Source organism: Aquarana catesbeiana, linkage group LG07 (assembly GCF_042186555.1).
Source record: "Aquarana catesbeiana isolate 2022-GZ linkage group LG07, ASM4218655v1, whole genome shotgun sequence".
Classification (NCBI taxonomy): Eukaryota; Metazoa; Chordata; class Amphibia; order Anura; family Ranidae; genus Aquarana; species Aquarana catesbeiana.
Genome location: NC_133330.1, coordinates 136,482,735 through 136,494,750, shown reverse-complemented (window position 1 = coordinate 136,494,750; position 12,016 = coordinate 136,482,735). Strand labels below are relative to the sequence as shown.

The 12,016-nt window shown below is 42.6% G+C and overlaps 1 protein-coding gene across 4 annotated transcripts in view; it reads left to right on the top strand.

Annotated features, from left to right (window-relative positions):
* UBN2 (ubinuclein 2) overlaps positions 1 to 12,016 on the top strand; it is a 690,706-nt gene that overhangs the window by 669,095 nt on the left and 9,595 nt on the right. For all 4 annotated transcript variants that reach the window (XM_073592702.1, XM_073592701.1, XM_073592700.1 and 1 more), the window contains one exon: positions 11,233 to 11,322. In XM_073592702.1, coding sequence (XP_073448803.1) covers positions 11,233 to 11,322 — 90 coding nt within the window. The remainder of the gene's footprint in view (positions 1 to 11,232; positions 11,323 to 12,016) is intronic.

The window sequence follows — 12,016 nt, the reverse complement described above, 5'->3', positions numbered from 1 at the left end:
ATGATTAAGCAAATAGGATTTTTATAACAGCTTACCTGTAAAATCCTTTTCTGTGATGTACATCACGGGACACAGAGTTCCCTCCCTTCTTTCTAGTATACACGTGTATTGCTTTGCTACAAAACTGAGGTACTTCCAGTAGTGGGAGGGGTTATATAGGGAGACAACTTCCTGTCTTAGGGTGTGCCAGTGTCCATCACCTGAAGGTGGCCTATAACCCACATAGTAATTACTATGGCTCTGTGTCCCATGATGTACTTCAAAGAAAAGGATTTTACAGGTAAGCTGTTATAAAAATCCTATTTTTAGTCTGATCAGACCAGAGCACCTTCCACCATACATTTTGGGAGTCTCCCACATGCCTTTTCGCAAACTGAAAACATGCCATTTTGTTTTTTGCTGAAAATAATGACTTTCTTCTGGCTACTCTGCCATAAAGCCCAACTCTATGGAGCGTACGACTTATTGTCATCCTATGTACAGATACTCCAGTCTAACCTAAGGGTTACCTTTGGTCTCTGTGCTGCCACTCTGATTAATGCCCCCCTTGACCAGCCAGTGAGTTTTGGTGTCCGGCCATCTCTTGGCAGGTTTGCTGTTGTGCCATGTTCTTTCCATTTGGTTATGATAGATTTGATGGTGCTCCTAGGGATTATCAAAGATTTGGTTATTTTTTTTATAACCTAACCCTGACTTGTACTTCTCAACAACATTGTCCCTTACTTGTTTGGAGAGTTCCTTGGTCTTCATGGCAGTGTTTGGTTAGTGGTGCCTCTTGCTTAGGTGTTGCAGCCTCTGGGGCCTTTCAAAAAGGTGTGCACACAGGTGGACATCCTTTCACTAATTTTGTGACTTCTGAAGGTAATTGGTTGCACCATAGCTTTTTATTGGCTTCCTAAGAAAAAGGGGGGGGTGAATACATACGCACATGCTAATTATCTGTTTTTTATTTCTGAAAAACAGTTTTATGTATATATTTTTCTAATTTTACTTCACCAACTTAGACTATTGTGTTCTGATCCATCACATATAATTCCTATTAAAAAAAACATTGAACTAAAGGCTGTAATGTAACAAAATAGGTAAAAAGCCAAGGGGGGTGAATAATTTTGCAAGGCACTGTATATGCTTTTTTTTTTTTTTTTTTTATAACTGCGGTGGTGAAATCACCTCCCACAGCGCTGAAGTTACTGATTTACATATTGTGAGAGCAAACCCTGTTGCTGTCAAAAATAAACAAATCAGTGCTGCAGCTGAATGGCATACCTGCAAAGCAAACAATGGTTAACAATAAAACACAGTAATGCCCCGTACACACGGTCGGACATTGATCGGACATTCCGACAACAAAATCCTAGGATTATTTCCGACGGATGTTGGCTCAAACTTGTCTTGCATACACCCGGTCACACAAAGTTGTCGGAAAATCCGATCGTTCTGAACGCAGTGACGTAAAACACGTATGTCGGGACTCTAAACGGGTCAGTAACCAATAGCTTTCATCTCTTTATTCTGAGCATGCGTGGCACTTTGTGCGTCGGATTTGTGTACACACGATCGGAAATTCCAACAACGGATTTTGTTGTCGGAAAATTTTATAGCCTGCTCTCAAACTTTGTGTGTCGGAAAATCCGATGGAAAATGTGTGATGGAGCCTACACACGGTCGGAATTTCCGACAACACGACAACAGGGTCCTATCACACATTTTCCGTCGGAAAATCCGACCGTGTGTACGGGGCATAACAGTACAGTAAAACATTAGAATGGCATACCTGCAAAGCCAACAATGGTTAACAATAAAACTCAGTAACAATAAAACATTACAGTATAGTATAAAATACAGTAAAACAGTAAGAACAATAATCAACGACTGCTTTTGGCTTTTTCATTTATTTAGTTTTTTTTACACTTTTTTGTAACTGTAAAAAAACTTTGATCGTTCCAGGCTAGGGTCATTCAAAATGCGATGGCCATCTAACATCTTTCAAGACCCTGTGTGAAAGTGTGCTGTACCCTATACTAATCACTAGTGTGTGATGGATAGAAACAGTCCCCGATGCAGAGACGAGGTTGGCATGGACAGGAGGGACAAATAGCAGGTGTCGCGCCTATATCTGTGTTTTCGACAGACACAACATCTTCTTTGGGGCGCTCATTGGGTATGCCTCTCATGCAACCGGCTCACTGCATCTGGATTGGGAAATTGAGCCACGCACCTTCTGGATACAAAAGGGCTGTGATCTCTTCCTGGAATTTTAGGGATCTACTTCTTCCTGACTGTTTGTATAGTACATAAGCGTTGAACAGAGCCAATTAGAATAAGTATACAGACACTTTTTTTGTACCAGCGTCTGGCCTTATGGGCGACTAAGTATGGCCCCATCATCTGGTCATTGAAGTCCATCCCTCCCATGTTAAGGTTGTAGTCATGGACACAGAGGGGCTTCTCAAAAATACCAGTCGCCGTTGCAGTTTGGACTGCCATGTCTGCGTGAATGGAAGACAGAGAAAAAACGTTCCGTTTGTCCTTCCACCTTACTGCAAGCAATTCATTGCACCTCAAGCAGGCTCTCTCCCCTGGTCTAAGTTGGGCATTTACAAGCCATTGGGGGGGGAGCCCCGGCGATTAGATTGCATGGTGCCACGTGCACCAATTCCAAATTGATAGAGGTGTCTAAAAAAATGTCACACTTGTATAAAAATTGTTCACGTATAAATGGTACCCGTTTCCAAAAATGGGTGACACCAAGTCCCAAATAACCTTGCCGCTGCTCCATATGTAGTCTAGCCAGTCGGGGGGCTCCACGTTGACTATCTTTTACCTCATAAATCTGGAAAGTACATGTATAGCCTGTTGCCCTGTCACAGAGCTTATATATTTTGACCCCATATCTGGCATGCTTGCTCAGGAGAAACTGTTTTAAACAAGGCGGCCAGAAAACGTAATCAGGGACTCATCTACACAGACATCTTGTTCAAGGATATACAAGGCTGCAAATTTTTGGTTCAAGTGTTTTACGAGGGGCTGAATTTTGTGGAGCCGATCATATCCGGGGTCACCCCTAGGACGACAGAGTTCATTGTCATTTGAAGTGCATGAACCGTAAGATTTGCTGGTATCTTGTTCTGGCCATGGCAGCAGAGAACACAGGCATATGGTGAATCGGGTCAGTGGACCAATATGACCGCAACTCACTCTTTTTAGTAACGCCCATGAGGAGGGATAGGCCCAGAAATGTCTTAAATTCGGAAACCGTGATACGTTTCCATGCAAATTGCCTGGCAAGGGTCACATTTGGGTTTATGGTGATAAATTGATCAGCATATAAATTGCTTTGGTCCACAATAGATCTGCACAGATCTTCCATGAAAAATGGCCGATAAAAACCAAGGGGAGTTAGATTTGCTATTTCCACCTGAATTTCGGGTTGGCCAGTGAATGGGGGAATTACAGGCGCTGCAGAAGTGGTGGGCTGCTAATGAGGATTTGCAAGCGCATCAGAAAGGGCACTATGGTTCTACAGGCGTGCGTTTAAATTCTTAGTGGCTCCGGAACACTACTCGTGCTAGCCACCACACAGCTTGAACTGCACTTATGGTACTCGCCACGTGACCAGGATGTACTAGGCCGCTGGTGCTCGCCAGGTAACCAGAAGGTAGAGAGGCACTAGTACCAGCACTCTGCTGCATACAGGAACCATGTGATTGTTGCACATTAGCATCAGAGGAATGGGGTCGGATATGCCTGACCTTAGCTCTAGCAAAGGAGTAGAGGTCCCTGCTATCTGTCAGGGTGCCGCTGCTCTCTACAGGTCCTTATGTTGCTCTCATCTGTCATGCTCAGTATCCTGTAGGCTTCTTTACTAGTGTACATTTTGTTTGACGTTTTGGCCACTAAATTTATAGGCACCTAGTGTGACTCGCAGGTAAAAAAAAAAAAAGCGCCTGGTCGTCGAGGACTGTTTGAACTGCTACAAAAAAAATTAACTGCTAGTGCTAGCAGAGATCAGGCCTGACACTGCAGTTTTGTGTGCTGTGTATCAGAAGTGACAGCGATCTACTGATACTGCACTTTGAGTGGGCCGGAGGGGCTAAACGCAGGTGCTGGTAGGTGTCGGGCTGATCCTACTAACGCTACGTTTTGGGAACACTGTACTATTGGGGACGCTAGTATGGTTCAGGTTTGATCAAAGATATTGCTCCATTCAGACACTATACTAGTAGTGGAGGCAACGCTGTATCCTGGCCTAGGCCGACAAGGCCCAGGCCTGGGGCAGCACGGAAAGAGTCCCTGTCGGCTTGCGCTACACTGTTAGTGTAGCGCCAGTCTTATGGGGTGGACTGGGCTGAGAGGCATATTAGTCTAACGCCCCCATAAAGAGGCTGCACTGCTTCCGGTATGCGGACGGCCAGCATTCCGCAAGTGGGGGGGGGGGGGCGCTTCTAATTTTGACTGTGCTATCATCCTGGACCACAAACCTTCCTCACTGTGCTATGTTTTCTGCTGCACCATTGGCATGGTTATATCTTCTTAGTCCTCTCCATAAAATTATCAGAAATTTGTGCTTAAAGTAGAACTATAGGCAACACTTTTTTTTTCATCTTGGATAGAGTAAGGGAGGGTTATAGCCCCTGTTAGTTTATTTTTTACCACCCCTGTCCCATTGCAGAGATTTCCCTTCATTTCCTGCCCCATAGCCAAACAGGAAGTGAGAGGAAATCTGTGCAAATTAAGGGAATCCATTGCCCCCCCCCCCCAAGACCCTCAGAACTAGTGTCCCCACTTGATTTTTCAGGGGAGGTCTTAAACAGCAAGGGGTGTGGCCTTGACAGGAAGGGGTGGGTCATATTTAAATTCGGGGGTACAGGAGTTTAGTCAGGCCTAGGGCAGCACAAAACCTAAATACAAAGGGTTAAAATGTATTAGTGAATATGTGGTGGGGAAAATTGTTAAAATGTAAAAGGTTGTGCTGCCTCATAAACAAAGAAAAACTCTTATCAAAAAATATAGCAAACGCAGTGTATCAACTAGTGGTAAATAAAGAGTTCAATAAACAAGTGTCCATGTATATCAAAATTATTCCATTGGTATTTCACCAACTGGATGTGCTATCCGCTGTTCCCAGTGATCATAAAGTATAGCAATCCAAATGAAAATTAAATTAGCCTCTTACCAAATTCTGATGACCTCTAGATTATAAGAGATCATCTAACGCATGAGGTTAGAAAAGTCCCAATGCCTGGCCACATCCTCTGTGTGTCTCCCGACCTCCAAGATGGATGGATTCGACAGCTGCAGGCTCAGCATCCCAACACCTCTCAGTCTGGACTCCACACTGAAAGTAACCTCCACAGCATCCCAGCACAGCTTGCCTTACTCAGGATGACCACTGTGCTTCACAGGTGGGTGTGCAGGATAGGGGAACACCGAAAGAAAGCTCATCGCATATATGTATAAAGAGGGGGTTTATTTAAGCTAAAATATGCACTTGCAACAGAGATAATAATAGGCAGTAGAGAGAGGATGATCCAGCATTGAGAACCCCAACAAATCTGGATGCTTATCATGTTACAGCTCCCATCTCCTTTTAAAATGTTTCTCCTTAACAGGCTACATCATCTCCCATTCCCAGATGTAGCCTGTTAAGGGGAAACATGTTGGAAGGAGACGGGAGCTGTGACATGATGAGCATCCCGATTTGTTGGTGATCTCAATGCTGGATCATTCTCTCTCTACTGCCTAATATTATCTCTTCAGTGTGAAGTCGGAGTCCAGAGTGATAGGTGTTGGGATGCAGCTGTCGAATCCATCCATCTTGGAGGATGGGCGACACACAGAGGATGTGTCCAGGTATTTTCTTACCTCATGCGTTAGATGATCTCTTATAATCTAGAGATCATCAGAAGTTGGTAAGAGGCCAATATACTTTTCATTTGAATTGTTATACTTTATTATCACTGGGAACGGTGGATAGCACATCCAGTTGGTGGAATACCAATGGAATAATTTTTGATACACATGGACACTTCTTTTTATTGAACTCTTTATTTACCACTAGTTGATACACTGTGTTTGCTATATTTTTCAATAAGAGTTTTTCTTTGTTTGAGACAGCGCAACCTTTTACATTTTCACATTTTTTCCGTTATCTCCTTGTATCCAAGGAGTGATAAAAGTGCAGCAGTCTAATATAATTGGGGCAAGATTTTCACACGCATTTTTTATATGTGGTGGGATTCTGACACTCTCAGGGATTGACGCTAACTGACGTTGGTGCTAATCAGCGTCACCTGTGACACTAATACAGTGATCAGAAAAAAGATCTGTACGCTGTACTAATGACACTGTGACAGGGAGTGAAAGGGTTAACTGGGGGGCAAACAGAGGGTTAAATGTGCCTAACTGTGTGTCCTGGTGTCAGTGTAGTGCTTTACTCACTGTTTGATGCTATCTCCTCTTAAGCTGGAACTGAAAAGTGCTCCAGGAGAAGAGATTGCATCATTTCCTGTGCCTGTGTTTACATATCACAGGCACAGAACGTTCTGTGATTCGTCAGAACCAATCAGCACATCCAGGCCATAAAGCATTGGCCTGGACCTGCAGATTGATCGGTTCTGGAATGAATCCGATCACCATGGGAACGGCGGGCGCCCTCCTACCCGCGGGCGACGTACAGGTACGTTGGTGTTTTGCTTGCGTCTATCTAGCAAGGTTACTTTGTGGTATAAGCAAGGAAGCTGAGACCTCTGCAGTATGTAAATGTGCTTTTACTATACAAAAATGCTCTACATACAAAACTATTACAATATTAGGAATACAAATCAAGACTGACAGATATCTATAACAAGCAAAATGCCTAGCAAATAAACAGCCTATGGTCTATAATAGTAGAAATACACTTAAAAGTTGCTTAACTCCAGTTACTGTATGTTCATGATCTCCATTGACAACAATTCTTCTGGAGATCAGGCACCTTCTTGCATGATGAGTGGCTCCTGGTCTTACAGACTGTCCTTGGTTCTAATGCATGATGAAGTGGCCTCCTTTTAGTCTCTACTGCTCCTTTTATTTTGGCTTTTGTTTACTCATTTGTTGACAATGGTTACAAACACATGACTCCATCGCAATCAATCTCGGGCAATCAGTCCATAACAAATTGTTGGAGAATGAAGATAGCCTTGCGGAAGGACAGTGAAAGTGTACTGGCGGCCGTCCCATACCATAGCAAACTGGCCTTGACACTCTGGGTCTATCAAAATTGAAAAGAAAGCATTAGCCAGGTCTATCACAGCATGATATTCTCCTGCATCTTTAGCAATTTTCTCAACAATTGAGATCATATACAGCTGATTTCAATGGAGGTGCCACTTTGTTTAGACCTCTGTAATCCACTGTCATTCTATATGTCCCATCAGGTTTCTTTACTAGGAACACCGGAGACGAGAAAGGACTTACAGCAGGTCTCAGGATCCCTATGCTCAACAGTTTTTGAATAGTCTCCCCGATTTCTTTGTGGCCTCCAGGAAGTCTGTACTGCTTGAGACAGACTGGCTTCTCTGGTGGAGGAATGTAGACAGGGGTCTATTTCGTATGACCTCTGACAACAGCCTTTCGGGTAACTCGGATACCAAAACATTTGTCCAAAATCCTGGTCTCTTGCCAATAGCCAATTTCACCCATGTCCTAACTGCTGGTGTGGTTTGTCCCCCCCAAACCTTCTACATCATTTCTCCTTTGTGATGGGAAGGATTTCCTTGCAAAAGTCTAACTTCAGCTCCAGTATCAAAGCCATCACATGCGTAGGAGATGACTTCCCCCAGCATACAGTGACAGGTACATATGGGCGTCGGTCTCCTGCTGTCACTGTCCTTACTGCTATTACAGGATACCCACCTTCCCCTCATAAAGGATAAGGAACCACCCAATCCCCTTTTCTGATTCTCTCTAACTCCTCCCCAGGATAAAGGGATTTGGATTTGCATTCATGTGCAGTTTTGGGAATTGGTTTGGGGCTAACAGGAGGGGTCTGTTCTGTTTTCTTTAAATGTAGGCTGATGTTATCTCCACTAGGAGTAGTGTTTTTTAACCCTGACAGTTTTTTTTTTCCCACAAAATGTTTCCACCTCTTCAGCATTTCTGCAGTAGAAATGCCATCTATCTCATCTTTAGGTACTGCTGCCTTTTTAATAGGTCCACCCACATTTCTCTCCTAGAAATAACTAGCCTGGATTTATCGTCATTTCCTGTCTTCTCTCCCACATTCCCTTTCTTCTCTGTAAAAGTTATTTTCTGCTTGTATTCTTCCTGTCTGGCCTTGACCTTGTCTTCTGCCCTGACAGATTTTTTTTAGTCTCCTCTAGCTCCCCCAACTGGCTTAAAAGGGTAGTGGCTTCGTGAATCTTGCTGTTTCATCCCAGGCCTCCCAGCAAGGACAATAAAGGAGGACTGAGATTAAATAGTGCAGATTTCATTAGCTTTGAGGGCAGAGCAAACATAAAGGGTTCCATATCTGGACCCATCCATTCTGGAAACGTATTTAACCTGGTTATACAACCCATCTCCCATAACCTTCAAAATACCCTCTCCTTTTAATCTCCATGAGTAGGTATTTTCCAGGTCAGTAGGGCTAGCATATACTCGGACTATTCCATCTCTCACGAGGTCTAACAGTGGAAAATCACACTAAACTCTCGGGCTTTTCGCATTGCCTGACACAATTGTGTATCATGGGTTAACACTCCCATAGCCACTGCTTCCTTACTTGACAAAACAACACTGTTCGCCTCTTTATCCCACAATCGTAGGAGCCAACTCAATAGGGGTTCCCCAGACCTTTGTATTGTTTTGCCAGCTCATGGAGTTCAGTTTGCGTAAACTCCTGTACTTCTTCAAATTCAACATCTCTGGGGTTGCGATAATGCACCTCCCCATCTGACATATCCTCTCTATCATGTTGCCATTTCCTATGCTTAGAAATGAGAGGTCTGGCATACGTTTTCTTTCCCACTAGCAGATCATCTGAAATATCAAACTCTTATCTCTTCATCCTCACTATCATTTGAGGAGAGCACATCCTCACAATCCCAGTTTTGGGATGGGACAATGGCATGTACCCTGGCTGTACTAACAGGTTTACGGCCCTTCCTTTACCTTAAGGCATTCATTTATTTGGTCATGAGGGCTGCACACCACTCTTTAGCCTGACTAGCGGTTGAACATACACACTCTGAAGCAACTGCTAGCTGTTTTTTTAATACCTTAACTTCTGCCTCTGCCTTCTCCCTTCTATGTGATTTGGTATAAATAGCATGAAGGAAGTAACAACTCACTGTGTCCTCTTCTCTTTTTTACTTAAATCCAACCCCTTAAGGCTAAAATCTACAAAATGATCTATTTCATCACTCCAAGTCATATTCAAGGGAGAAGCATACTTTACAAATCCTTTAGTAAAAGGCTCCCACTCGTTTCTGGCCCAGATAGGTAAGCTGCACACTTCCTTCTGGCCACCAGAACCCTCTGCAGCCTTTATTTCCTAAATGGCTTACGCAGCATTTTTACCTAGCACAAGCTACACAACACACTACATGAAAAACAGGTCTGCTTCAGTTGAATTATAGCACAGATCATGGGACGAGCCCCCAATTATTTTGCTTGCATCTAGCTAGCAAGGTTACTTTGCGGTATAAGCAAGGAAGCTGAGACCTCTGCAGTGTGTAAATGTGCTTTTACTATACAAAAATGCTCTACATACAAAACTATTACAATATTAGAAACACAAATAAAGACTGACAGATATCTATAACAAGCAAAATGCCTAGCAAATAATATATATATATAATTATATCAAACGCAACACAGATGGTTCATGCAGCTGGGCTGCCTTGCCGCAGTAAATGTGCAGAAGACGGCCCGGAACTGGTTAAGGGCAAGATAATGTTTTCTCTCATGAGCTTGTTTCATTTAATAAAAAAAGCCGTCTTGCTTGCATTTGAAGCTACTGATCTAGTCTCTACAGATCTAAATTTAGTTTGAACTATAGGGACACCCAGTTTTACACACGTATGGTTTTAACCCTCAATTGCATAATCAAACCTTTAGATGTGTAGGGTAATCTTACAATGTTTTATATGGAGTCATGATCGTGTAATACACTCTTTTTTCATGATGGGCCTGGTAATATACAGTATCTTACAAAAGTGAGTACACCCCTCACATTTTTGGAAATACTTTATTCTATCTTTTCATGTGGCAACACTGAAGAAATAACACTTTGCTACAATGTAAAGTAGTGAGTGTACAGCTTGTAAAGCAGTGTAAATTTGCTTTACCCTCAAAATAACTCCACACAGCCATTAATGTCTAAACCGCTGTTATACACGCTGTACACTCACTACTTTACATTGTAGCAAAGTAGCACTTTTGTGAGATACTGTATGTGAAAATATCTCAAAGCTAAATAGAAGACAATTGCATGTTTAAAAAAGAAAAAACAGATTGCAGCTTGTGTGACAAACATTATCATAGAAACAAATATGTGAATAAAGGAGCTTGTCAAACCCAGACAAACTACAATGCTTAGGAGTGGTCTCATGAACCAGATTTAAAATGGGTAAAAAAATTAAAAGTAGCAGATAAAAAATAAGGGATGAAAATTGCGGAAAAAGACTGGTAAATGACAATACTGATGATGTATGCCACCAGAGTTAAAAGGTTTAGGAGTGCTAAACATAGATTAAACTAGCAACTGCAGCTAAAAGACCAGAGTGGGTGCTCACTTTCCAACCACTGGAAGAAAACAAAAGAAACAGCACAACCCCATAGTGTAGCATTAAAATAAATGACAATTTATTGGAAAATAGAAATGCACACAGAGATACGCACGTGTAGGGCATTGCATAAAGGTGACCTGGGAGCCAGGAGAGTTCAAAGGGCAGCCAGAGAACCACCAGCCTTGGCCACCGGCTGGGGATGATGCGTGCTGAAGATAGAGGAAGCCACTGTTACTGCAACTGCAATCGGTGTTCAACCCAGGACTATATACCCCCAAGGTCACTGTAGACACATGCGTTTTAGACACGGGACGCGTGTCTCCATAGCCAGCCTAGAAGCAATCTGCTCTTAAAATATTCTTACAGTTGTAAAAAGAGTGATAGCTTTTTCCTACGTGTTTTTGTAAATGGCACTCGTGTTATTGTGTAGTAACAGCTTACGTTTTCTTTTTTTATTTAGATTTACTGAAAGGGTTACAGACAACTGCTACGCACACAGCAACTATTTCTCACTCCAGCTTGTCAGCTCGTTTACAACAAGCATTCACAGGTAATGGTCATATTTCTCTTGTATTCCTCCTACATATACATTTTAGAAACTTTTCTTCAACAAAGTTATTGATTGTATATAATATTAAAGCTCACATTTTTAATAATATAAAGTCAAATCCAAAAGAGTGTAGAAGTACACAGTACATATGGTGCTCCTAGGACAAGTGCAGAGTCACTTGGTCAATTGGAACCTTTATCTGTATCTGTAGACTGTCATCAGGGTAGAGGAAGTGATTAGGCAACTGAATGGATGAAAGGGTAATCAATGGATGGATGTCTGAGCAGAAGTGCGTCTGGAACCTCTGCAGCTCCCACAGAAGATCTGGGTAGGATCACCTCAGTGTAGAAGAAAATGAACAGCGGGGTGCTGAAGGTCAGTATCAAATAAAAATCACTTTATTAAAATAAGCAGCACACTTACATTGAAGCTAGCATGAAACAGAATAGATCGGAAACACCTGAGACTATACAGCTGTGATCAGTGTGAGGCTATAGGCATCACTACCACTGATATCCATACCTTGAGCTGGCTGGCTCCCTGTCATCCTTGGTCTCTGTCTGCTCAGTGATGCCTATAGCCTCACGCTGATCACAGCTGCTTGGTCTCAGGTGTTACCTATCTATTCTGTTTCATGCTAACTTCAATGTAAGTGTGCTGCTGATTTTAATATTAAGTTATTTTTATTTGATAC